This window comes from Solea senegalensis, linkage group LG1 (assembly GCF_019176455.1).
Source record: "Solea senegalensis isolate Sse05_10M linkage group LG1, IFAPA_SoseM_1, whole genome shotgun sequence".
NCBI classification, from domain to species: Eukaryota; Metazoa; Chordata; class Actinopteri; order Pleuronectiformes; family Soleidae; genus Solea; species Solea senegalensis.
In genome coordinates this window covers 23671748-23698476 of record NC_058021.1, presented here as the reverse complement: position 1 = coordinate 23698476, position 26729 = coordinate 23671748, and the positions used below count along the sequence as shown (strand labels likewise).

At 45.4% G+C, this 26729-nt stretch overlaps 3 protein-coding genes and 1 long non-coding RNA gene across 4 annotated transcripts; 2 read left to right on the top strand and 2 right to left on the bottom strand.

Annotated features, from left to right (window-relative positions):
• The first annotated feature begins 1674 nt into the window (after window positions 1-1674).
• Window positions 1675-2135, top strand: LOC122777889. Its single transcript, XR_006361372.1, has 2 exons — window positions 1675-1909; window positions 2006-2135. It is a non-coding gene; the product is annotated as an uncharacterized LOC122777889 (long non-coding RNA).
• A 2606-nt stretch (window positions 2136-4741) lies between these two features.
• Window positions 4742-6234, bottom strand: dusp28 (dual specificity phosphatase 28). Its single transcript, XM_044043658.1, has 3 exons — window positions 6176-6234; window positions 5034-5419; window positions 4742-4858 (listed from the first exon to the last, which is right to left on the bottom strand). Exons 2-3 carry the CDS (start codon window positions 5376-5378, stop codon window positions 4742-4744), a joined length of 462 nt encoding a protein of 153 aa, XP_043899593.1. The 5' UTR covers window positions 5379-5419; window positions 6176-6234.
• A 4941-nt stretch (window positions 6235-11175) lies between these two features.
• On the top strand, window positions 11176-15059 carry LOC122773298 (zinc finger protein 2 homolog). Its single transcript, XM_044031873.1, has 4 exons — window positions 11176-11422; window positions 12836-13138; window positions 13218-13577; window positions 13986-15059. Exons 1-4 carry the CDS (start codon window positions 11275-11277, stop codon window positions 14930-14932), a joined length of 1758 nt encoding a protein of 585 aa, XP_043887808.1. The 5' UTR covers window positions 11176-11274; the 3' UTR covers window positions 14933-15059.
• A 325-nt stretch (window positions 15060-15384) lies between these two features.
• On the bottom strand, window positions 15385-22943 carry vcpip1 (valosin containing protein (p97)/p47 complex interacting protein 1). Its single transcript, XM_044031859.1, has 4 exons — window positions 22434-22943; window positions 19318-21656; window positions 18071-18157; window positions 15385-17440 (listed from the first exon to the last, which is right to left on the bottom strand). Exons 1-4 carry the CDS (start codon window positions 22751-22753, stop codon window positions 16695-16697), a joined length of 3492 nt encoding a protein of 1163 aa, XP_043887794.1. The 5' UTR covers window positions 22754-22943; the 3' UTR covers window positions 15385-16694.
• Between the last annotated feature and the right edge of the window lie 3786 nt (window positions 22944-26729).

The following is a 26729-nucleotide window of genomic DNA, read 5'->3' as shown; positions in this document are numbered from 1 at the left end:
GAGGAATGGCGGCACTGGTTAGAGGGATCAGAACAGCCTTTTGTGGTGTGGACGGACCACAAGAACTTGGCGTACATCCAGTCTGCTAAGCGGCTCAACTCGTCAAGCCAGGTGGGCCCTATTGGTAGATTTAACTTTACTCTGACCTACAGGCCCGGTTCTAAAAACACGAAACCTGATGCCCTGTCCCGTATGTTTGGGAGGGAGGATGGCCCCATCGAGCCCCCAGAACCCATCATCCCGGAGTCCTGTTTAGTCGCTGCGGTGTCTCTAAGGATTGAAGAGGAGGTAAAAGAGGCCCAACAGACACAACCAGACCCAGGTAATGGCCCTCCGGGTCGGCTGTATGTCCCAGACTCTGTAAAGCCCGCAGTACTGCAATGGGCCCATTCTTCAAAACTTACCTGCCATCCAGGGTTAAATCGAACACTTGCCTTCCTTAGACGTCGTTTTTGGTGGCCATCAATGGTTGCAGATCTCAAATCTTTTGTGTCTTTTGTGCTTGTCCTGTTTGTGCACAAAACAAGTCTTCAACTCGACCCAGTGCTGGATCATTGCATCCTCTGCCGGTGCCCCGACGTCCCTGGTCACACCTGGCCCTGGATTTTGTGACTGGTCTGCCCGCCTCTGCTGGCAACACGGTAGTCCTTACTGTTGTTGACCGTTTCAGTAAGTTTACCCGTTTCTTGCCTCTACCTAAACTGCCCTCGGCCAAGGAGACAGCTGATCTCTTGGTCAGAGAAGTGTTCTGTGTGTATGGACTTCCTTCAGACATAGTTTCATATCGTGGGCCTCAATTCACCTCCGCTGTCTGGAAGGCGTTCTGTTCCTCTGTTGGAGCCACCATCAGTTTATCCTCAGGATACCATCCACAATCTAATGGTCAAGCGGAAAGGGCAAACCAGGATCTAGAGACCTCACTCCGCTGCATGTTGTCCTGCAACCCCTCAACCTGGTCGACGCTAATTCCGTGGGTGGAGTATGCCCATAACACGTTGCCTTCATCTGCCACAGGTATGTCACCATTCCAATGTGTTTTTGGGTATCAGCCTCCCCTATTCCCCTCACAGGAGAAGGAGCTTTCAGTACCCTCAGTCCAAGCCCATGCCCGCCGGTGCCACAAGACCTGGCACCGTGCACGCTCTGCCTTACTCCAAGCCTCTGACCGCTACAAGCGCCAAGCGAACCGCCATCGCACCCCTGCGCCCTGCTATGCTCCTGGAGACAAGGTATGGCTTTCCACTAAGGATCTCCCTTTAAAGACAGACTCTAAGAAACTGTCCCCAAGATTTATTGGCCCTTTTGTGATTCTGAGGATTGTTAACCCCAATGCTGTTCGGCTGAAGCTACCTCGGACCCTTCAGGTTCACCCTGTGTTCAACGTGTCTGCTGTCAAGCCTGTTGTCTCCAGTCCGCTGGTTCCCCCTCCTCCCCCTCCTCCTCCCCCCAGGGTCATTGACGACCATCCCGCCTTCACTGTTCAGCGTCTCCTGGACTGTCGCCGCCGCGGCCGTGGCGTTCAATACTTGGTCGACTGGGAGGGCTATGGGCCCGAGGAACGATGCTGGGTGTCCCGCCGGCTCATCCTGGACCCTGCTCTCGTTCAGGACTTCCACCGAGCTAACCCCGAGAAACCCGGGCCTGGTGGGCCGCCCAGTGGCGTCCGTCGGGGGAGGGGTACTGTCATGAGGCCAGCCTCATGAGAGTTTTGGTGTTTGTTTTTGTCTGCCTGTCACCTTCCCCTCCCCCCTTGCACTCTGTCACCTCTGCTGGACCTGCCTACCTCCCACTCCACACCTGCCCTGCTGCTGCAATCAAGCCACCTGGTTTCCATCAGCTCATCACCCAGTCTGCACTTAGTTCCTGTCCCTACCTTCAGTCTCTGCCGGATCGTCACTCAGTGTACACGGTTTGTTGGAAGAAGACTACTATTCGAGCTAACCTTTAGAAACTGTACTCTGTTGCCAGTCGGTGCAAAATTTAAACCTGTTTGTCTTTTGTTCAGTCCTTCCTGCCTGCCCGTCTGCCAGCCCAGCCATCACCTCAAGCCCTCCAGCCGTCATCCCCCCTCCCCCCGGACCAGCACCCTTCCTTCCCCGCATTCCCTCATCTCAAATAAACTTTTTCTTTCGTCAGTCAGAGTCTCGTTCTGGGTTTCTTGCTAAGCCGTGACACTCTCTCTCTCTTCTGTCTCTACCTCATCTCCCTCTTGTCCTTTCTCTCCCCTTTCTGTCCCCACCTCTCTGCTGTCCCCCATTTTTCCTTTCACCCCAACCTGGTCGAGGCAGATGACCGCACATCTCTGAGCCTGGTTCTGTCAGAGATTTCTTCTTCTGTTAATTGGGAGTTTTTTTCTCTCCACTGATGCCTAGTGTTTGTGTCGTTTTTAGTCAGGCTTCCTTCTTCTTACGAATGATAGGTGATGAGTTGATGGTGTAGAAAGAACCCCTCTGACACAGGACTCGTACCGAACAAAAGGGATTTTATTTGGTTAAGTCAAGCATCATCAACCGAGCGCTGCAGCAGCTTGGGAGAATGTGTTCCTGCCGAATCTCTGAACAATTCTGCCTGCATAGGAGCAGGTCCATACTTTTAAGGGTTTCTCTGACATCATCATCCTATACTTCACATTGGTCCATTTTAGGTATTCTATCTTTAGTCTAGAAGCCCCCCCCCTAGTGATGGAAAGAGAAGACGAACAATGGTGCCCTTCTGTTCTGTCTCTAGGTACCAGTCTCCGTATATGGGAGGACAGCTGCTCAGAACATACATCTACTCTTCAATGTAAACATATCGTAAATATTGGAGAATCAACAACAGATTTGACCTCGGAACCTCTTATTATATAGGGAGTATCTGCGTTTCTTCAAAAAAAGCCTTTTCCTGGATGGGCCCAGAATTGGCCCATAAATGTGTCATAAAATATGTCCTGGGTCATACTTGTGACCCCCATGAGGAATTTCCTGGTTACTTTTCAACTGCAATGGAATACACATCTCTAACTTATTGGAGACAGAATGTAGCTGTGTTAATGTGTTCATCTACATCAGATACTACATTTGCTCATTGTGTGAACTGTTGGGGTTCTCTGCTCTCCTTGATGTTGTCTATGTACAGTGCCTTGAGGTAATGTATGTTATGATTTGGATTGTTATTAAAATTGAATTGAATTGATGTATTGGTAACATTTCGCCACACCAGTAGTGGGCGCTCTATTACCTGCAAGACGAGGTGTATGCCTCAGACAATAAACAAACAGTGTGGAAGTACATCTGAAGTTCGGTCGTCTTTCGTGCCATTAGCATAGTGAGGCTACAATTGCATTGACTTTATTCTCTGGTAGTCATAACAGGGATCATGTTTTTGTGTGTGTCTGTTGTTGTTTGTCAGTTGTAATTTGGTTGATGGTTGTACAGAAATTTCTCAAATGTGAATTAGTGCTGGGTTTTCTGACCACAAGTTTATATTGTTAAAATATTTTATAATAATAAGCAATAATTAAGAACTGGAGGAAGGCGATCGGAGTCAGCTCAAATCCAAACAAGGCTTTAATCTTGTACAAGAGGAGCATTCACAAAGCAACACACACAGGCCTGTTACAAAGAAGACTCACTGTCTTAGGAGAAACGCATGGTATTTTTCTGTCTCTGTGGGTTTGTTATCACCCTTCTGTAATTAAAGGAATCACTCACATAGTAGGAAGTGATAACATTGAGTATATATTCAATACCTTACATGTGTCTTAAAACAATACAAAGGGTCACAGGTCACAAGTCACATCAGACAGTTGCACTGAACATTTCTCTTCATGAAGTACATGAAGTACATCATTTCCATCACATATATAAGTGTATTTGTTCAAACCTTCAAAAGTTTCACATATGCAACAGTGTTTTTATGCACGAGTGATCCAGCAAGAGTGTGCGTGTGTGGTCGAGTGAGAGAGGGAGCGGAGTGTACCAGGTTTGATATGAACAGTTATACTGTCCAGCACTAATGTCAATTATTTGTCAGTTGCACAGAAGTTACTCAGATATTATGCAAATGTGAATGTTCTGTCAGTTGCATTAATTGATAATCAATAAACATTTAGATGTTTTTCTAATGTTTCTAATGCAGTATATTTTGTTCATATTCCAAGGGTAATGTGTAGCATACTACAGACATAATCACAAGATGGTTTTACATAGGAAAAGAAATGAAGGTTCTGTCTCCACCTAGTGGTAAGCTTTAAAAAGGCTAAAAATAACATTGTTTGTATAGGCCTTGTAATATTTGTCAGTCCTTAGACCCCCAAGAGGCTAGTTTTGTGTGTTGTTAGCAAACTGACCTCATAAACCCAGGTGGTCACATAAGCCATAATTTGTGATCGACCCTATAAATTGGTCATATGTCACATATTGAGTTTATACATGTTCTGAAAGTGAAATCATTTTTTAAATTTTAGATTTGTTTTCTGGGGCTTGAAGGAACATTTTTGAAGTGACTTTCAAGCTGATATGAAGTAAAATGTGTGAAAACATGTTACCCCATAAATCACTGAAAAACATGTTGACCTCAGAAACCACATATGCCTGTGTGTGTGTGTGTGTGTGTGTGTGTGTTACATCACATTACATGTCATTTAGCAGACGCTTTTATCCAAAGCGACTTACAATTGAATTGAGTACAATCAGCTAGGGTTGGAATCGAACTTGCGACCATTGCGACTATGATGTCTTTCGCACACAGTGTGTGTATGTCATTGTGTGTCAGTGTGTGTGTGTGTGTGTCTTCTCTTCAGATCCTCTTCAAATCTCTGCAGCTGAATCATGAATCCTGGGTTCGGGTCAATTACGTGACGAGCTGTCTTCACTTTCTGAACAAGAAGAAAAAAAGAGTTTCCTGTTTCACTTCCTCTTTACAACTGGAGAACACTGCTGACCTTTGACCCCTTTGGTTATTTCAACCTCATCTTTGCTCTGACCTCACCTCTGAGCTCACCTTTGACCTCTGAGCTCGACTTTGACCTCTGAGCTCACCTCTGACCTCACCTGTATGGCGTCCGTCAGCGACAGTCTGCTGTGCTTCATCAGGTAAGCGATGCAGACAGCAGCCGAGCGGCTGCGTCCATTCTTGCAGTAGACGACGCTGCGACCTCCGACCTCCTCCTCCCCCTGGATGGCGTCGGCGCAGAGGTCAAAGTGGCCGTAGAGGTCCTCACTGGGGTTGTCGTAGACGGGCACCTGCAGTTTGGCGACGGCGGCGGACGGAAACGGCTGCTGCTTGGACACGTTGATGCAGAGTGTCACCGCCTCCTGCTGGATGAGCTGGTCACTGCAGACGGAGCGGGCGTTACTGATGAACAGAGCATCTGTGATTTTACACAGCTGCAGCATCGTGACCTCACAGGCTCCCGTACTCCTGACCCTCACAAGCTCTGTGGAGACAGACACCAGCTGCTTCAGAGCCGTGTGTGAGGACGCAAACGTCCACCGATGTCACTGTGGACATTCTCCAAAATGTGATAAAGTATCCAGATAGTGTCCATGTTAAATCTTGTGAACACATTGGGAACAACTCTAGGTCACTCACAGTGATCAGGAATCTATGTGAGACGGACTTTTCCAACAGGAAACTGAAGTTTGTAAACCCCTCACTCTCCCACACCAAACCTCATAGAGAAAATCAGTGATTTTAGCTGTGGGGACACAGGAGCTGCTGGTCCTCTGCTGCCTTGTGTGGTCACTTTGTGTCACTGAGGTCAATCTGAACAAATAATTAAAAATGCAGAATTTTACTTAATAACTCATTAGAACTTAGTGATGGAGGCAGCAGTGGATCAACAACTCCTGTGTGTGTGATGTTAAAATCACTGATTTCTCTCTGGGGTTTGGTGTGGGAGAGTGAGTGATTTACAAACGTCAGTTTCCTGGTGGAAAAGTCTGTCTGACAGTGAGATAAAAACATGATCATGTGACGTAGATATTATTAAGTCTTTTGTTTGGCAGCCATGTTTTCACACCCTTTCTCAATATTCATAATTCTCCAGTCGTACTTCAAGTACATACTTGCATTCTTGGGTATTGAGAAAGGGCTCTCAGGTTAATTCAGAGCAGCAGGGGGCGCTCACTGCACAGTCACAGTGTGTCTGTGCCTCATACAAACAAACTGACACACACACACACAGACTCACATTCAGTCAATCTTCAGCTTCTTCTCTGTGTGGATCAGTTCAGTGTTCTGGTTCTAAGGGACGGACACTTGTAAACACACACACACACACAGCTATATTTACTGTGCTGACTCTTACAGACAATCTGCTCTGGGTCCTAACGCTGCCCATGTTCATCGTGGTCAACCAATGAAAATAAACAGTCACAATTGCTCTGTAAACACAGCTGCTATATAAAATATATAAAAGACTACTTTGGTTTTGTTCACACTTTTATACAAAACAACAACAAAAATTACCAATTTTCATTTAAAAAAAGAAATCATTTTAACAGTTTACATAATTTATTTGTAAGGTTATTCATTATTGTCGATTAGTTTTAGTTGTTTTTTCTTTATTTGTCAGACCTTTACAACAAAAATATAAACAAGACATTAAAAAATGCACATTTATGATTAAAAAGCTTAGTGAAACTGTGAATAAAAGTCTGAGTCTCCACAGTGTGGAAGTCATAATTGGAAACACAAGGAGGACGATAAATGGCATAATAATAAAAGAAGAAAAGAAAGAAAAAATAAAATAATACATTTTTGTATGTATTATTCTTTCTTTTATTTATTATTATGTAATTATGTAATATTGGTCTCCATAGAAACAGACTTCCGTACCTTCACACGTGAAGCGGAACACAAACTTGTCGGTCGGAAAGGCGCATGCACGAGGAAGTAGTTGGAGGTTTGTTGTGAGAGAGAAAAGCGAGTTTTTTGGAAGAATAATTGATTTAACAACTTATCAAAGTAATTTGAAGGAGAGTTGGATTGAGTGGTCGGGTGGATATCTGAGTACGACTCTTAAACAAACTCTACCTGACGGAAAATGGAGGAGGTGAACGAGGAATTTCAAGTCGACCAAATGACTTGTCTGAGTCGGTTGAGCACGACTGCTCTGAGAATGGATCAGAGATAGGCAGCTGGGCAGGAATGGAAGTTGGTGAAGGGAGAGAGGGGGACAATGAGGGGGAGTGGAGGGGATAGAAGGACAAGAAGCAAAGCAGCCAAGCAAAAGGGAAGAAGAGATTAAGAAGGGATGGTGATGAGAATAATGAAAATGATGAAGTAGGGAAAAATGCATACGGTGAAACAGGAGAAATGTATTGCTAAGGTTTGATGAAAAGGGACAAGAACAAAATGAAGAAAATAAATCCATTCACGCTGACAAACCTGGCTGGTAAAATAGGAGAAATAAAATATGCAAAGGTATAGTGTAGCAGATGGTGGCTGTGAGACTATGAGACGGGGAACGAATATCCAAAAAAATAAGAGCACAGACGCAGAAGCTGTGAGTGTATCAAGAACACAGAATGAATATGGAAATGAGCAAAGAGATGACAGGGTGTGTGTAAACAAAAGAGATTTAGTGACATTCCCAACAGGAGTGATCAACGGTACAGCTGAAGTGAAATCAAAAAGTGTTCAAATCCAGTTTAGGATTAATGTGACTGACATAGGAAGAAGTGAGGGAGAACCTCGCAATTCAGTCAAGCCAGGATGTAACATGTGTGGGTTGATATTGATCATGGTAATTCTTTTACAATGGAATGCGAGGATGTGTGTGGGGGGGGCGACTGATGATCCATTTAGTATGGCAGAAATGATGAGGGAGATAAATAAATCAAAACCAACCTCTCCTGGGAAAGTTAAGATATGCTATATAATACTAAAACAACTAGGGGAGAGAGAGCATTGTTAAAATTGCTGCAATTTTATAATAAGGTATGGAAAGAGGGAAGGTTACCAGGTGCCTGGAAAGAAGCAGTAAGTAAGTATGTAAGTAAAGCTTTATTTATATAGCCAAGACCCGGGTTCGAGCCCCTGTTGGAACAAGGGTCTTTCTGCATGGAGTTTGCATGTTCTCCCCGTGTGTGCGTGGGTTCTCTCCGGGTTCTCCGGCTTCCTCCCACAGTCCAAAAACATGCAATGTGGGGATTAGGTTAATTGGACACTCTAAATTGACCATAGGAGTGAGTGTGAGAGTGAATGGTTGTCTGTCTCTATCTATGTGTGGCCCTGCGATGGACTGGCAAACTGTCCAGGGTGTACCCCGCCTATCGCCCGATGTAGCTGAGATTGGCACAGCACCCCCCGTGACCCTCTGGTGGAGGATAAAGCGGTTAGATGATGACTGACTTTTAAAAACAGCAATTTACAGTGTGCTTATACATACAGAATAAAAATGCACATTAAGGAAGAAAACAATGTGATGAAAGGATTAAGGGTGGTTAACACTCTTAAAAATAGATAAATAAAAAGGAAAAAAAAAAGAAAAGAGATAAAAGGATAAAAGGACGGTGTCACATAAAAGCAAGTCCATAAAAATTAGTTTTAAGAAGAGATTTAAAAGATGACACTGAGTTCGCAAGCCTTATCTCCGCAGGCAGGCTGTTCCAAAGCCAAGGCGCTCTAACAGAGTAGGCGTGGTCACCGCTGGTTTTTAGCCTTGGCGTTGGAAGTGCTTCCTATAAGAAAACCCAGTAAGGATCCTTCACAACCCACTAGCGTTAACATCAAATCTGTGTAAAATAATGGAAATGATGATAACAGAAACATTAACATATGATCTTGAAAAGCGAGAAATGCTGGCAAATTATCAAAGTGGTTTTAGAAAAGGAAGAAATAAGACTAGAGACTGCGATAACAAAGGCACAGGCAAATAAAGAATCAGTAGTTGCAGTGTTTTTTGATATTGAAAAAGCATATGACGTGATATGGAAGGAAGGATTGTTAATAAAGCTGTGCAATATGGGCATAATTGGATTAAGGACTTTCTGTTGGGAAGAAAAATACAGGTATGAGTTGGGGAAGAATTGTCGAGGCAATATGCAGTGGAGTATGGGTCTCCTCAAGGGAGTGTGATTAGCCTGTTACTCTTTACAGTAATGATTAATTATGTATTTTCAAAAGTACCAGAGGAGATCGGCACGTCACTCTTTGTGGATGATGGGGTCTTGTGGAAAAGAGGCTATTGATGAGGTGATGGAGTGAGGTTATGATTGGGGTGCCGGTTCTCGTGGAAAAAACCCAGACTGTTTATTTTAGTAGGAAACAAATAGGGGAAGGAATTAAACTGAAAATGGATGGGAATGAACTGGAAAAATTTGGAACATTTACATTTTTGGTTGTAGTGTTGGATTCATTAGAGTAGAAGAGAAATGCAATAAAATGATAAATATGTTGAGATGTCTGACAGGAAGGGAATGGGGAGCTAGTTGCTCGGCACTGAGAAGAGTGTATGTGGCCTTAATTAGATCAGTGTTTGATTAGTATTGTGTATGGATCAGCTGCAAGGTCTAGGCTTAAGAAGCTGGATGTGATTCAGGGATGGGAGAGATGCCTCTGGGGTTGAGAAGGAAGCAGCTGATGGTAAACTACTGGGCAAATTTGAAGGGACACAGTGATTCGCATCCGACGAAAGAGTTATTGCAGGAGTGCTGGGAGAATGGGAAGAGTCAGAGGGAACATTTTGGGAGAGTAGGGAATGAATTAGCAAATGAACTGGGAGTCTTAGCAGTGAGATAAGCCCTACAATAGTGTATCCAGCAACACCAATATGGTTGCTTGAGGGCCCAGAAATAGACTGGCCTTTGTTAGAAAAGAAAAAAGAAAAAGAAACAGTCAAATAGATTTGCTAAGTGCTTTTAAGTATCAATGGCAGAGTATAATGATTTTATACTGATATATGCAGATGGAGCTAAGGAACCTGAAACAGGTGTGACAGGATTTGGGGTGGCTGTACCAGTAAAGAGAATTGGGGTAAGTATAGGAGAACATCATATAAAGGGTCTACACAGTGGAGATGCTGGCAGTGTTGGTAGCATTAAGATGGGTGGAAGAGGCTAGAAAACAACAAGGCACTGATCTGCTCAGATTCTTCATCAGTTCTGTCGAGCGTGAAATGATTTCAGGACATGTTATATGAAATTCTTCTGTCAGTTACTAGAATAATGAACAGAGGAGGTCAGGTTGGATTTATGTTATGTTAAGGTACCAGCACATGTGGGGTGAGGGGGAATGAGAGGGCAGATGAATTAGCAAAGAGGGCATTTAGGAAAGGAAGAGTAGACATGGAAGTGTGGAGTGTCAGTAAGGCTGAGGTTAAGAGGATCATCTGGGGAAAAAACCAATCAAATATGGCGAGGTGGGATAGAGAGGGTAGAGGGAGGCATTTATATCAAATACAAAACAGCATCAGGGTCAATAGGGCAGGTATGGGACACAGGAGAGAGGAGGTTGTGATAATGAGGTTAAGGCTAGGGCACTGTGCACTGAATAAGTCACTTAAATTGGTAGGGAAGCATCAGACAGGACGGTGTGAGAGGGGTCAGGAAGAGGAGGAATCTGTGGAATCTATGTACGTATGAGGTGTAGAGCAGTCAAAAATTAGGGGATCAAGAATTTAAAGGGGACATATTAGTTTCCTCCACCAGCCATGTTCCTCCCACGGTTCACGTTCAACTGTTGTCATGGTGGCGTGAGTGCCAGCATCGACACACCCCCTAGAAAAAGTGGGTGTGTGTTTGCCTGTGTCTCATTTGCATGTAAAGGGACCAGGCACAAAACCAAGCGTTCTGAAAGGGGCTGTTTTGGCAGGGTTATTGAACTGCTATGGTGCTTCATCCTTATGGTATTTTGACCAAAGCATGTCACAGACATGTTCATTAGGACACCAGGGAACTAGTTTAACTTGGAGAAATAGGGTATAATATGGGATCTTTAATTTAAAGGGAATAATGGAAATGAGTGAGAAAGCACGAGTCAGGATAGTAGTGAAGTTCTTAAGCGATACAGGGCTTTTTTATAGGATATAAAGTAGGACAGAAATGGGGGAAATATATAGGGTAAGAGTGTATGTGCGTGCAAGTACGTTATGAGGGTGGCTTTTTTTCTGGTTCACCCACCAGAGCAGAAGGGGGCGGTAATGCAAAAACCGCCATAAAACAAAAAGAAGAAGAAGCGGAACACAAAGCGGACTCTCTCTCCCGCCACCGCACGGACCATGGCCAGTGAGGCACGGAGCGGAAGCGGTGTGTTTGTGTTAGCTTAGCCTAGCCGCGGAGCATCGTCATGTCCACAGTGGACAGTTTGAGAGAGTTGGTCACGCGGACACTTACCACTGCTGTCCAACACATACACACACACTTCACACACACCGTCGCACAGTATGAACGCGAGCGCGAACGGCGACTGTTGGAGATAAAACGGCTGAGGACCGGTGAGACATACATACACACACAAACACAGACAAACGGACACACTAACACATACACATTATTGTTGCTTTTTTTCTTGAAATAATTTTCCCAGTGTTAATGTATTTGTTAACGTGGTTGTTTTATTAGTAGCAGCTCAGCTAGCGACGGCGCCACCTGCCGGTAGTACTGCTGCTTGCGCTAGCAACAGTAGTTAGTGGAGGGGTAGAGTGGGGAGGGGTAGTTGACAGAGTCTGATGGCTCTGAAAGCACTTTGCATGTCAACTAGTGATATCAGCAGAAGAACTGTTGAGGAATATTTAGAGGATTTGTCTGTGTGAGGACGACACTGAACATATGAGCTCAGCTTCGCGGCTCAGACACAAACAGGCTGTTGCGGTTATTAGACTAAAACATTGAAATATGACAAATCTGATAGGTTTCTCCGTCTGTTTTGAGTATACAAACATAACATAGACAAGTTAGCTTAGCGTTTTTTTTTGATATACCATGTTTGTAGTCGAGCTGTGATATGCAAACTGTTGCCAAATTTTCGGTGCATCCCTACTCCACTGCCCAAAAATGAAACACTTAACACTATCTTCAAATGTCGTCCCGTCCCACTGTCATCAGATATGGAGCAAGGAAATCTCCAGACAACGCAGTGCGACCTTAGTCTATGGACGAGACCTGTGTGTGTGTGTGTGTGTGTGTGTGCGCGCGCGCTCGCGGGCTATAGAAAAGAGTACAGCTGCGGAATGGACTGATTGTGGGATCAGTCGATAGTAGAGTTTGTGACATCGGTATCAGTTGATAATAGAGTCTGTGATATCGGTATTAGTCGATAATAGAGTTTGTGACATCGGTATAAGTTGATAATAGAGTTTGTGATGTCGGTGTCAGTCGATAATAGAGTTTCTAACATCGGTATCAGTCGATAATAGAGTTTGTGACATCGGTATAAGTTGATAATAGAGTTTCTAACATCGGTGTCAGTCGATAATAGAGTTTCTAACATCAGTATCAGTCGATAATAGAGTTTGTGACTTTGGTATCAGTCGATAATAGAGTTTGTGACTTTGGTATCAGTCGATAATAGAGTTTGTGACTTTGGTATCAGTCGATAATAGAGTTTGTGATATCGGTATTAGTCGATAGTGGAGTTTGTGACATCAGTATCAGTTGATAATTGAGTGAACAGTGATTTTGTGACATCCTTAGCCCATATCTGATACTAACCTTTAAAGCCAATATCGTATAATACTGATAATGTGTCAATATTTTGTTATTCTAAGTAAATGCAGGGGAAAACAGAAAATTGGCTAAATATTTGGGTCAAAAATATCGGCATCAGTTATTAGTCAAAATAAAACGCAGCGCCGCTTTTTCCTTTTTCTTCATTTGCCACTGTTTCCTGTGTCTCTGTGTCTGTCCAGACTGTCCACAGCAGCAGGTTTGTAAAGAGGAGGAGGAGATCTCCAGTGAGGACCAGGAGGAAAGAGGACCTGTGCAGGTGAAAGAGGAGGACGTATGCAGCAGTCAGGACGCAGATCCTGAGACACGCGTGCTGAGTCACTGTAACGCTCAGACGCAATTTGTCCGGCAGCGACTCAGCGCTGCTGTTGAACAACTCTTCACCGTCCTCAGTGAAACTCTGGCCGAGTGCGAGGAGGACGTGGATGGTCAGCGACGGCGACCCCTGCTGGACAAGCTTCAAAAACCTGAGCTGCAGAGAAAAAGTGAGTCAAACCAGTTTAGTTATATCATCACATCATGTCACATGATTGACCCGTTTCCTTTGTCTCTGTGTTTGCCCAGAGCTCCAGCAGCAGCATGTCTGTAAAGAGGAGGAGGAGGAGGAACCTCCTCGGGTCAAAGAGGAGCAGGAGGAGGAGCCATGCAGCAGTCAGGAGGAACATCAGCTTGTCGTGAAGCAGGAAAACCACACCTTCACGTTCACGTCGTCAGACACTGACCGGCAGCTTCTCTGTCACCACTCTGCTACGACCACAGAGATTCACCATGGCAGTCGGAGTGAGTTTGTAGACGAGCAGCTGACCGTCGCTGTCGACGAGACCTTCAATGTCCTCGAGAGGTTCTTTGTCGGCTACGAGGAGGAGATCAGACGTCAGCGCGGACTGACGGACAAAGTCTGGAAGAACAAGCTGCTGAGGAGCGGTGAGTGACACAAACCATAATATTAAATCTCTCGTTTTTCACTCCACCAGTTAAAACCAGGCTGAGACACAGAGGCTAGGTCCATGTCGTCCGACAGAAGTCAGGACGTAGTCTGACTGAGGTCGTAGTCTGACCGAGGTCGTAGTCTGACTGAGGACGTACACACACATTTGTGAGGACGGAGTTAAATCCAGACAAACACAAAGAATTAAAAGATAACTTCATATACAGTGTTTACAAGTGTTTTGTGTTGGTGTGAAACCATAAAAATTGGATTTTTTTTTTTTCACTACATGTTGTGAAAAGTGCTTATTTTTGTTCAAAACAAAATACAACATTCAAGTGTTTTTCTTCTCAACACATGATGATGACAGGAGGGTCAATGTGTCTGTGTCTCTTTGTGTCCAGAGCTTCAGCAGCAGGACGTCTGTGAGGAAGATGATCTGGACGAAGAAAGTCCACAGATTAAAGAGGAGCAGGAGGAGGAGCCATGCAGCAGTCAGCAGGAACGTCAGCAGAATGTCACCGTCCTGCCCGCTCCTGCTGCAGAGGACGGTCTCAGTGGTGACCCAGAGCAGACCGCAGGAAGTGACCCCACACCAAAGAAACGTGCCGACGCAAAGTCCTTCACATGTGACACATGTGGGAAAGCTTTCGGGCGTAAGTACCTGCTGGCGTCACACGTGAGGACACACACGGGCGAGAAGCCGCACGCGTGCCAAACGTGCGGGAACAGGTTCAACCAGAAATCGGCTCTGACGCAGCACATGAGGACTCACACGGGCGAACGGCCGTACGTCTGCATGACCTGCGGGAAGACGTTCGGCCACACGTCGTCGCTGCGCGCTCACCAGCGCACGCATACTGGCGAGAAGCCACACGAGTGCCAGGTCTGTGGCCGCCGCTTCGCACTGCCCGAGCTCTTCGTCCGCCACGCGAGGGTCCACACGGACGAGCGGCCATACACCTGCCCGACGTGTGGCCGAGCGTTCAGACAGAGCACGTCGCTGACCGTGCACCTGAGGACGCACACTGGCGAGAAGCCGTACCTGTGCAGCTTCTGCCAGAAGGGCTTTGTCGACAAGTCAGGACTGAACGCTCACCTGAAGATCCACCTGGGCGAGAAGCCGTTTGGCTGCATTACGTGTGGGAAGTTTTTCCGGAACAGTAATCAGCTGAAGATTCACACGAGGATCCACACGGGGGAGAAGCCGTATTCCTGCAGCCACTGCTCAAAGACCTTCAACCAGATGTCGTCTTTTCAGAAGCACCTGGAGACTCACGGACATGCCTACTGCACATTTGTGGGAGGAGACACTGCAGATTCCTCCCAGTCATCGTCATGGGAGACGTAGCGGAGCATCAGCATATGGATATTATATCTTTAATAAGATTTTAGATCAGGTTACGTGATGATTAAGTGTCTTTGATTTTAAAGGCTGTTGCATTGAAAATCATATTTATTTTATTAAATATGATTTAAAAAATAGACAGAATCAACAAAATTATTTAATTATTTTTTTTAAGCCACTGCTTTAATTTTAACCCTAATTATTTGTGTTGTGTCAGAGTTTCACCACATTTATATTTCACAATGAAACACTGTGTTAATCTGATTACATGAACAGGTTTTACCCGCTTTAGTAATCTGAATCCCTTCAGATTAATCCACACTCATCATTTTATTCACTCTTTATTAAAACAAGTTTCACACATTTCTGAAATGTAACTAATCACAGAAGAGGAATAAACACCTTCACTCAGTCTTTCCTTCATTCATGCATTAGTGACGACAACAAAGACAAAGTAAAGGAAGTGATTTTTATTGTTGGCTGAAAAGTGGTCACATGCACACGATGTCGAAGCAGAGAATCAAACAAAGATGAGCTGAACAAAGTGGACTCAGTTTCTCTGTACAAGTCCAAATATTCTACATTATTTACCATTATTTTACAGCTGATTACATTGTTATTAGTACAGCAGGTACACACACACACACACACAAACACTCGCCAGGTGCCTGAGCTCCGACTTCTCACGAACTCATGTACGTTTGTTTTTTTCACAACAACTTAAAAACAAAACGAAAACCTCGGAGCTATAAAATAAAACACTTATTTAAAGGTAAAGTTCAGTGTTTTTATTATAGAAAAAAACTGAACTGTCCCTTTAACAAAAAAAAGGTGCATTATGTGGTTTTATCGTGTTTTTCTTAAGGGAAACGATGGCGCCCCCAGCACATGACAAACTGTTCCTGCTTTTAAATCATAATTCTTTTAACCCAATAAACGTCACCTGTTCACGTTAACATGTGACTTTAACATTTTGTCCCTTGTCCCTAACGTTTTAACTTTTTAAGGACTCTGTGTCCTTTCTGACGACAAAGACAATCGCACTTTTCCGTTTGTTTGATCTGCACTTTTGCCACAAGGTGTCACTAATTCTATTATGACTAAAGGTCCGGTTGGTTTATCGCAAAAGGTTTCGACGATTGATAACATTTCTGCAGAATAGAAATCGACGACTGTGCAGGGTTTTTTTTTCCTTTAAGTGTCAAACGCTGCAGAAGCTCAGAGTCACCAGTAGGTGGTGCAGTTTGGTCCTTCAGCTTTAACTTAGCGGCAACTCTGTGAAGAAAATGCAGACGCGTCGGTGATGAAGCGTTTTCACAGCCAACTTTTAAATTAAGACTTTTTAACGTTGGTTTTTGTTTTTTTCGCGATCTACAGCGAATCCAGCGGCGTGTTCGTGCTCGAGTCACAGACAATGCAATCCCGTCGCAGAAACATACGACATATTGCACGATGTTTGCTTGTGATGCACCATTAACTTAAGATGAAGTAAATGAATGAATTTATTATTTCCTACACGGCACCGTCGTGTCGCCAGCAGTGGCGACAGAGAGCAAGGTCAAACGCACAGCAACAGGACGGCGGCCATTTTGGTGCGAGAGGAAGGACGTTAAGTCCGTGACGCGCCGCCTCACGTCTCAGGACGTTACAGTCATGCAGTTAAAGACAAGGAAACACGATGAAGACGGAAGCGTTGACCTTTGACCTGTGGCTGCGTGATGACCCACAGAGGCTGGCCGGGCAGCGCCGGGGGTTCAGCGAGTGATCAGGAGTGATCCATGGGTTCAGTGGAGCCGCTCTGTCCGGTCTCCTGACTCTCCATCATCTCCTCAGGCTCCTCCTCTTTCCCGTCCGCTGAGGACACAGCTGCAGGTGAGTGACCGCCACCTCTCTGCTCGTGGCTGGCTCCGCCCCCTGCCGCTGCAGCGCTCTGCTGCTCCCTCAGGTGGCGCTCCATGGAGGCTTGGATGGAGGAGACCATTTCCTGCAGTTTCCTCCTCTGCTGCTCCATTAGGTCCGGGTCCAAACCGCGACTGTCCTTGGTTGTGACGAAGCCCGGCGCCATGCGGACCAGCTCCCGGGTGGCGTCCTCGGGGATGTCAGACAGGTCGGGTGGACCACTGGTCACGCTGGAGCTCAGGTCCACGCCGCTGCTGTGCTGCCGTCTGATTGGCCGATGTTCCGGAGGGGAGGACCCTCCAGCACTGCCCAGGGAGTGACCTTTGCCCTGGAAGGCAGTGATGTTCTGCAGCGGCTCCTTCTTGCGGACGACGCCACCGCCGCCCAGCTTCAGCGCCCCGCCGTGTGACGGACTGCCCTCTCTGCTGCCCCTGGTGGCCACCTCCGCACGCAGCTGCACCAGCGCCTCCTTCACCAGCTCTTCCACGTCGGGGCTGACGACAAAGTGACCAGCAGCGTCCACACAGAGTTCCAGACGTTGCTCAGCTGCGTTAAAGACAAACGTCTTCCCCGTCAGGTGAGGCAGCGTGCAGTGTTTCCCGTCCATCAGACCTGAAACAGAGGCCACACCCCCTTCACTACCTGCACGTCAGCACATCAAAATCACGAGACTGAACAAATTTTGTTTTTCAGGATAATCATAAAAGTGAAAAACTCTTAAAATTTCACTGAAGTGCCGTGAAGAGAATTCTTGCGATTTCAAACATCGCAATAAAGTCATAAAACTAAAACAAACTTCAGGTTGAAGCTCCGCCTCCAACACAATGATCGTGTTCTGGTGACATGTTTTAGTTACATTAGTAACTAGTTAATGTGTTGAAAGGTGACTTTCTTGTACCATTTCTAAAATATTTTGTCGTGTTTTGAAGTCGGAAAGATCACTCACTTTTTCAGTAAAAAGTCAATCTTTTTTTTTTGCTACATGAGAGACTTCAGTAACATTTTTGTAAAGTTAATACAACTTTTTTTTTAAACATAACATATGTAAAACCTAAAAGTATGTTCTATTGAATGTTAACGATCGTTAACATGGTTTTATTTTCAAACTTTAGTTACATTTGTTACCAGGAGCAGTTTTGCTAACTTAAATCTTTGTGCTTTTCTTTAAACTCATTTAACATTTTCCTTTGACTACAGTAACGATTGCTCTTTGCAGATTGTCCTTCTCACAGACAAACGTACCCATGTCTTTCTTGACGATGTTGTAGAAGACGCCGCCCTGCTGGAACAGGTGCGGAAGCTTCTTAGCATACGACCAAACATCTTCACCTGGGAAAAAATGAAATAAAATGAATGAATGCATGAATTCACACTTGTTCACGAGGACATAAAGACAGGACACAGGGGGGCGCTAACAGCACCGTCAGGTTTGTTTCACAGTGACTGTGTTTTCTGGTCTATTTCTGTTTTATTGATGACGATTATGTGGTTGTGTGTGTGTATAGTTACTCTGACTGAAGAATCAAAGATTGAGTCAAAGTCCAGACTTTGCTATGTGTTTCTTTGGTCACAGGAAACACAACAGCATCTGTTTATCTGAGCTCAGCTGTGACCTTTGACCCTGCTGGCAGGTGAGGAGCCTGAGTCAGCACATTCACTCACACATGCGCACGCGCGCGCACACACACACAGTTTTCTGGTAACACACATCAGATACAGACGCTGTCATGGGCGTGGCCTGCTTCCTGTGTGTGTGTGTGTGCGTATGTAGTGAAACTGTACATTAATGTGATTTTGTAATGTATAATAATGTAAAGGGATATTTCAGGAATTCTTGAAGCATTTACACGAACAAACGCATGAATTTAGCCAACTTAAATTTCTACGATATCTACGTCACATGATCATGTCTGTATCTCCCTGTGAGACAGACTTTTCCAACAGGAAACTGAGGTTTGTAAACCACTCACTCTCCCACACCAAAACCCATAGAGAAAATCAGTGATTTTAACATCACACACAGGAGTTGTTCATCCACTGCTGCCTCCATCACTAAGTTCAAATGTCTTATTTAGTCACTTCAGTGTTTGAAATCCTTCGCTCAGATTGACCTCAGTGACACAAAGTGACCACACGAGGCAGAAGAGGACCAGCAAATCCTGTGTCCCTGCCAGCTAAAATCACTGATTTTCTCTCTGAGGTTTGCTGTGTGAGAGTGAGTATGAGAAATAGTCAAGAACTCAAGATTTTACTCATATCACTCTGCACTCCGTCATAATGTCAGGACAAATTCACCAAATCTAATTCATCCAGTTGACGTTTATCTCGTGAGATGATCATTGTACAGAAGATATTAGTCAAATAAATTAAAGATGTTTCAAACGTTCTGCTACAGTTGTTTCACTCTTTTGATGAAAAATAATCAGCACAACAGTCAATAACAGATCAATAGAAGCAGTTTTTGTTCTCATAGAGGATTTAAAGCTTACCCATCAGGGTTGCTAGGAGACAGAGGGAGGACATCTCCAGGTCGATGCTGTCCTGCAGGTCCCGGCTGCTCATCCTGCCGGACGCCACGCCATCCTCACTCTTTGCAGTGTGCAGAGTGGAGTGCGAGCTGGACGCCAGAGGGATGGAAGCGGCGGGGCCCTTGTCCTCGGGGCCCCTCAGTATCTCCACTGTCACCCTGTCACCGTGCTGAAGGGCCAAGGGCTCGTTCTCCTCGCCGTCCCTCGGGGTGACCAGCTCTTTGGGCGGGAAGCCATGGCGGATGCATTGCTGCGCCGGGGGCACGCCGAACTGGTTGGCGACACTCCTCTGCAGCTCTGAGAAGGTGGTGTGGACCTGCAGGGTAAGCGTGGCCTGCCGGCCATCACTGGTGCTCACACGGATCTTCTTTTCCCTGTTGGATGAGGAGGGGGAGGAGGATTTGGTGGGCGTGGCCGGAGCAGAGGAGGAGGAGGTTTCTGGGGACCCGCCGGGGGAAGACGATGAGATCCGGCTGTGTCCTCTCTGCTCCTGCTTCAGCTTGTCAGTGCGTCGTTTCTGAGCGATGGACGCCTGCTCGCTGATGTTCTGCTGGATGCTGCGCTCGGCCCGGCTCATCGTCAGCTCCTCTTTGTGCAGCGTCTTTGCTTTCTGTCCAGTCAGGATTATCTTTGTGGGCGGCTGAGGCTCTGCCGCTGGCTGGGGCTCCACTGCGTCGGTCAGACGCTGGATGTGAGCCCCGTCAATGGACACTGGATTGTACTCATCTGGGTTCTTCTTGGCAGTGTGGTGCAGGATGGTGTTCACCACCTTCTGCACCAGGATCTCGCTGCCAAACTCACCTGGGAAGTGCTTGGTGACCAGTTTCATGGCCACGTCGTACACGTTGCTGTTCAATGCCGTGTCAGCTTCGTACTGGAACCAGTACACCGTCTCTCGCACCACGCGGCCCCCCCACTCCAGTGTGATGGGGAAGGCTTCAGGAAGGTTGTCATATTCCTTTCCCTCCCAGTAATGCTTGAAGCCACATCCACATTTACCCCCCTGGGAGCGGGTGTTGGTTCTGTCCCCATCCAGGTAAACCACCGACCCGTTACCACGGATGCGACGGACTGATGTGCCGTGGCACCAGTTGCAGGTGTTGAGGGAGCTCAGTTTGTAGTCCGGGACGAGCTGGTCTCTCTGAGGGTCGTAAGAACAGACCACGTTATTTAGCGGGAAACTGTAGTTCTTGTCAGGTCGCAGTTGACCATGTGTGGATTTGGCCAAGTTGTAGAGCTTCCCCCCAGGAACCAGCCACTCCTGCAGGACGTGCAGCTCGGAGAGAGCGCCACATATGAGGCAGCGGTGCAGCCGGTTCTCCGTCACTGACCTCTTAGCTGCCTCGATCACCTCCTCAGGCTGGATGCCAATCACACCGGTGCGTCTGTAGACGTACTGGTGCACGTCGGCCACCAGCGACGGATGGATGCTATGCTTCTCCATGAACACCTCCTCCATGGCGTTGACCAGTCTCATCAGATATTTATCCTGCAGACTGCGGTCACCACCGATCACACAGCTTCCGTCCGCTTCCAGCCTGACGTACTTCCTGATGAGCTCCTGCGGGACGCCCCACGCCTTGGGCAGCAGCTGGGCCGGCAGTTTGGGTAGCATCGTGTTCTTGATCCCCACAAGCGGGATGTAGTGGTTCCTGCCGGAGCTGCTCCAGGCGATGCAGATTGGTTTGTTGAGCTTGCCGTCTTTCCCCTGACACCGCTCCTCGGCCACCAGGCCAGGCAGGAAGGTCGCAGAGTAATCACCGGAACTCCTCATCCCACTCAGGGAGTCCAGCAGGATGATGGGACGGTGGAGGACGTTGGCCAAACCAAATATGTGGATGTTGCGCAGTCCAAGCGGCACTCCCTCAGGTGGGACAAAGAGGGGGTCACACTCGTTGATGATGTCCTCCCACTCTGCAGAGTCAATGAAATCCTGGAACAGGGCTTTGTAGTGTTCCAGGTTCTGCTTGAAGTTCTGTTTGAGGTTCTCTCTGAGTGCATGCCAAAACAGTTCTCTGCCCACAAGTGCTCTGGACACGGCGTGGACCAGGCAGTGCCCGTCACCGTCTACATGGACCGGGATGAGACACTCTCTGTTCCCATTGGCTTTCTTTATCTCCTCCAGTGTGTCGTGGAGGTAAATGAGGCTTCCGGACCGGTCCTTGCCGTAGCCCATGGTGGACACATGGTCTGGTTCGATCAGGAAAGCTCGGTCTCCAAGAAGCGAGCAGTCAAACATCTCACCTTGGTTCATGTCCCTCAGAAGCTTGGCCTTGCCTGTTTGTTTGTCCATGCCGTACCTGTGTTTGACAGAAGACATTTTTTTAAATATGTTTGTATCTTGATTCCATGACACAATATATCTTGGAAATCAGTTGCGGCACTTGTAACAAACTTAAAACTAAAAACAAACAAACATATAATTTGTATTTTAAAGCGCTTATACACATTTAAAAACACACACAATTTAAGTGCATACTGGACCCTTAAGATATCTATTTCTCACCAAATGCTGTGAAACAATTTTCCAACGCATTGTTTTGATCCGGACAATTCTGTCAGGTGACCTTTATATATCGTGTTGGTACAACATCAGAAAAGTCGGAACCTCAACTGTTAGACATCACGTTGTTCTTACTTTAAATTGACTCTAGTCAACCATGTTTTTTGACTCTGGGAGAACCTGCACCCACACAAGGAAACTCAACGCAAGACCCTTGTTCTGACCAGGTCATGGACCTGGGTCTTCTTGCTGCAAAGGCCAGAGTTTGTTGCGTAATATTTGGTGTAAAATCTTAATCTTAGTCTTAAGGCTCCAGACAAGGTTTTTATCTGGTGACTTTTTGAAGTTGACCAACAATTCCTCATTTATAATAGTGCACATTTTCTGAAAGGTTATACAAACAAAATGGAGGTCATCTAATGTACGTCCATCACCAGTGGTTGACATCAACGATCTGAAAATATTCTGTGTTCTTAAAACACAATTATCGCAGTAACATCGTGAACCGCACTGGCTTAGAACGGGATAACCGTGGCGGGAGGTGTTGACATCATCACGTGGTTCGTAGCCATACCTGCTGAGGACCGGGGACAGCAGCTTGCAGTGGTAGTTGGACAGTCCCATCACCTTCACCAGCTCCGTACCCTTTTTCGGGGCCCCGGTGACGCCGAGCAGCGCGTTCCGGAGCAGATTGTGGAGCACGACATCCGGGTCCGTCACCTCCTCGACGTGGAGTAGGTTCCGCTGCTCGTGCCGCTGTCCGCACTCGGTGCACTCGATGCTAACGGAGCCGTGAGCGGGGAAGAAGAGCCGAGCCTGACACTTGGGGTCCGGGCAGGTTCCGCACAGAACCCGCTTGTCTTTCTTCTTGGAGCTCTGGAGCAGCGACATCATGTCGGGTGGGGACGGGGTGGGGGGAGAGGGCGGGAAGTTGTTCGCGAGCTTTTCACAGAACCATGACAGTCAGAGTTCGGTGACACCGGAGCCGCGAGTGACGCTTTTTCTGACCAAAATATGAGAAGAAGAACAACACGGAAGCGGCGGTGTTTTTTTCCTCCCGTGGTGACTGGCTGCTGCTGCTGTGAACGTGAGACGCTGTGACGCCGCCATGTTGTGGGAGTTGTAGTTTTTGCTGCGTCACGGCGTTGTCATAACTCGATCGTTCGCCGCGTTTATTCTTCTTTTCCGCGTGTGTTGTTTAAAAAAAAGACGGAGGGGCCGTTTAACGTTTACCAAAACCCGCAAATACTGGCGCGTGGTGAACACAAGCAACTATACAAGTGCAGCAAACTTCAGCTCCCAGAATGCAACACGCCACAACGACGTTTTTTTGTTGTGTCAGGAAGTGGAAGGACAGTGACGTCAGCCTCTGACTCGGGAAATTTAAGGAGTAAAAAAACAACTTTAAGCAAAAACACCGAACTGTAGTCTACATTTTATTCTCAGATTAATTTTATTTGTTAAAATATTAAAATAAACTGACGTTTGCAAACGGCTCACTCGGCCTTTAAGGACATCAAAGTCCAATGGAGTGTAATTCATGGAATTTAGGCTTTTCACTGAATAATAAAACTGGTATTAAACACTTGTATGTTTTTATATAATAAGTGTTAATAAATGCCATAGAAAGCAACCACAGCAGCGAAGTTTCTCGACAAGAACGCGCTTCAGAACCAATTTAAAGTCTTTTTAGAATAGAGTGGAACTTTGTCGTCCGCCAAGGTGGAAATCTGAATAAACATAATCATAAAAGGAGCCGTAGAGAAAGTCATAAAAAAAACACGCTTTTAAAAATCAGATAGGACACAAATGTAAAAGACGTGAGAGGAACAAAACAAACAAAGCAATAAAACTGACACAGAATCAAATGACACGCTAAGCTGCTCTTTACTGCAGCTGGGGATGAAAAGCTTGGTTAAAAAACAAATTGCACTTGGAATTAGAGATCTTGTTTTGCTGGCGTGGAGCAGCTTTTCACTTCAGCCACCAGAGGGCAGCAGAATAAAAGTTAACCTCACTGTGAGGGCAACAGCGTCCGCATTGACTGAATGGACTTAATTCACAGTAAAATCAATTCAGTTTACATTATAATGTAAACAGCAGCCAAAATACAGAAAAAAGTTAAATACAAGAAAGTTCTGTGCTCCCCGGGCGCCACTCAGTGTGGCAGCCCACTGCTCCTAATTCTAGGATGGGTCAAAATGCAGAGGAATACTTTCCCTAAGGGGATTAATAAAAACTAACTTTAACTTTAAAATGTGTTTGTATGAGGTCATGACACATGTTCACATCTTTATCTCACTGTTAGATGGACTTTTCCAAGACAGGAAACTGAAGTTTGCAAACCACTCACTCTCCAACACCAAAGTCCCTGGAGAAAATCAGTGATTTTAGCTGGTGCTGGTCCTTTGTTGCCTCGTGTGGTCACTTTCTGTCACTGAGGTCAATCTGAATTTTACAAAATCAGAACTTAGTGATGGAGGCAGCAGTGGATCAACAACTGCTGTGTGTGATGTTAAAATCATTGATTTTCTCTATGGACTTTGGTGTGGGAGAGTGAGTGAGAGTTTACGAACTTCAGTCAAACAGTGAGATAAAGATGTGAACTTAATCACTGAAATGTTCCAGACACAGGGGGCACTCACAGCGACATCAACCCCAAATATGAGTCAGTCAGTATCTGATGCAGCCACTGTTTGAAAAAACCTGACCTTTTCCTTTAAGGACACAGTGACGTTGATTATTAGAACTGTTTTTGTGTTTTTACTGTGAAAAACCACAGTGAACGGAAACACACACACACACACACACACACACACACACACACACACACACACACACACACACACACAGGTGTGTGTTGGTTCAGTCAGTTTTTGATAAAGTTTAATAACCACAGAGAACAGATTCATATCTGTGAAAACAAGTGACGCCACCGTCATGTGTTCACTGTCATGTATTCACTGTCATGTGTGTTCACTGTCATACACTGTCATGTGTTGACCTTCAGCTTCAGTAAAGCTTCACTGTCATGTGTTGACTCACTCTTCTTCAGTAAAGTTTCACTGTCATGTGTTGTCATGTGTTGACTCAGCAAAAGTTTCACTGTCCGTCAGCTTCAGTGTTCACAGTAAGTTTGTCATGTGTTGACTCACTTCAGTAAAGTTTCACTGTCATGTGTTGACTCAGCTTCAGTAAAGTGTTGACTCACTCACTGTCATGTGTTCACACTGTCATGTGTTGACTCAGCTTCAGTAAAGTTTCACTGTCAGTGTGTGTCATGTGACTCTAGCTTCAGTAAAGTTTCACTGTCATGTGTTCACGTCATGTTGACTCAGCTTCAGTAAAGTTTCACTGTCATGTGTTGACTCAGCTTCAGTAAAGTTTCACTGTCATGTGTTCACTGTCATGTGTTGACCAGCTTCAGTAAAGTTTCACCGTCGTGTGTTGACTCAGCTTCAGTAAAGTTTCACTGTCATGTGTTGTCATGTGTTGACTCAGCTTCAGTAAAGTTTCACTGTCATGTGTGTTCACTCAGCTTCAGTAAAGTTTCACTGTCATGTGTTCACTGTCATGTGTGTTGACTCAGCTTCAGTAACCTGTCATGTGTTCACTCAGTAAGTTTCATGTCATGTGTTTGACTCTCAGCTTCAGTAAAGTTTCACTGTCATGCAGTTCATGCGTTCACTGGTCATGTTTCTACAGTAAAACGTCATGCGTGATTTCACCGTCACCGTCATGTGTTGACTCAGCTTCAGTAAAGTTTCACTGTCAGCGTGTTGACTACTTCAGTAAAGTTTCACTGTCAGCGTGTTTGTGTTGACTCAGCTTCAGTAAAGTTTCACTGTCATGTTCACTCAGCTTCAGTAAGTTTTCACCAGCTTCAGTAAAGTTTCACTGTCATGCGTCTATTCAGCTTCAGTAAAGTTTCACTGTCATGTTCATTCAGCTTCAGTAAAGTTTCACCGTCATGTGTTCACCAGCTTCAGGAAAGTTTTCACTGTCATGCGTTCACTCAGCTTCAGGAAAGTTTCACTGTGTTCACTCATGTGTTTCAGCTTTAGCAAAGTTTCGAAATTCGTCATCAGTAAAGTTTCACTGTCATGTGTTCACTCAGCTTCAGTAAAGTTTCACTGTCATGTGTTCACTCAGCTTCAGTAAAGTTTCACTCTCAGAAAACCTTTACAGACTAAAACACTGTTTATTCATTATATTTGTATATTTTTCACTTTTCCTGTCTTTAACCAACAAAGGTCCTGATCATGAAAAAGCTCTTATTGATTTGATCGTTTAAATGATTCAAATCCACACAACACGCTCATTTTCCATCTGAATCAAATGTTGTGCATAAACGACAGGATGATGAGATTTTGTGTGGAGGATAAATCTATAATGTTTCTTCAGAGTCACATGAAATGATGCTCTTCACACACACCGTCACCGTCTTCTGATCATTTACAGAGAAACAACGGTTGTGTCCATTAAAAAGCAGCAGAATAAACGTGTTTGTGTGAAACACAAGAAAAGAAAATCATTTTAAAGCCAGGAAGTTAAAGCAGAATCAGAATAAGGTACGTGGTTTAATGTCCTTAAAAATGCTGTTTTCATACACAGTGTTTTATTGACTTATTATAGAAACAGAGGTTTCACAAAAGGTAATTCTGTAAAAGCACTCACTCTCCCACACCAAACCTCATAGAGAAAATTACTGATTTTAGCTGGCGGACACAGGAGCTGCTGGTCCTCTGCTGCCTCCTGTGGTCACTTTGTGTCACTGAGGTCAATCTGAACAAAGGATTTTAAAAGCCGAATTTATAAAAGAAGACATTTGAATTTGAAGGAGAGTGAGTGGTTTACGAACTTCAGTTTA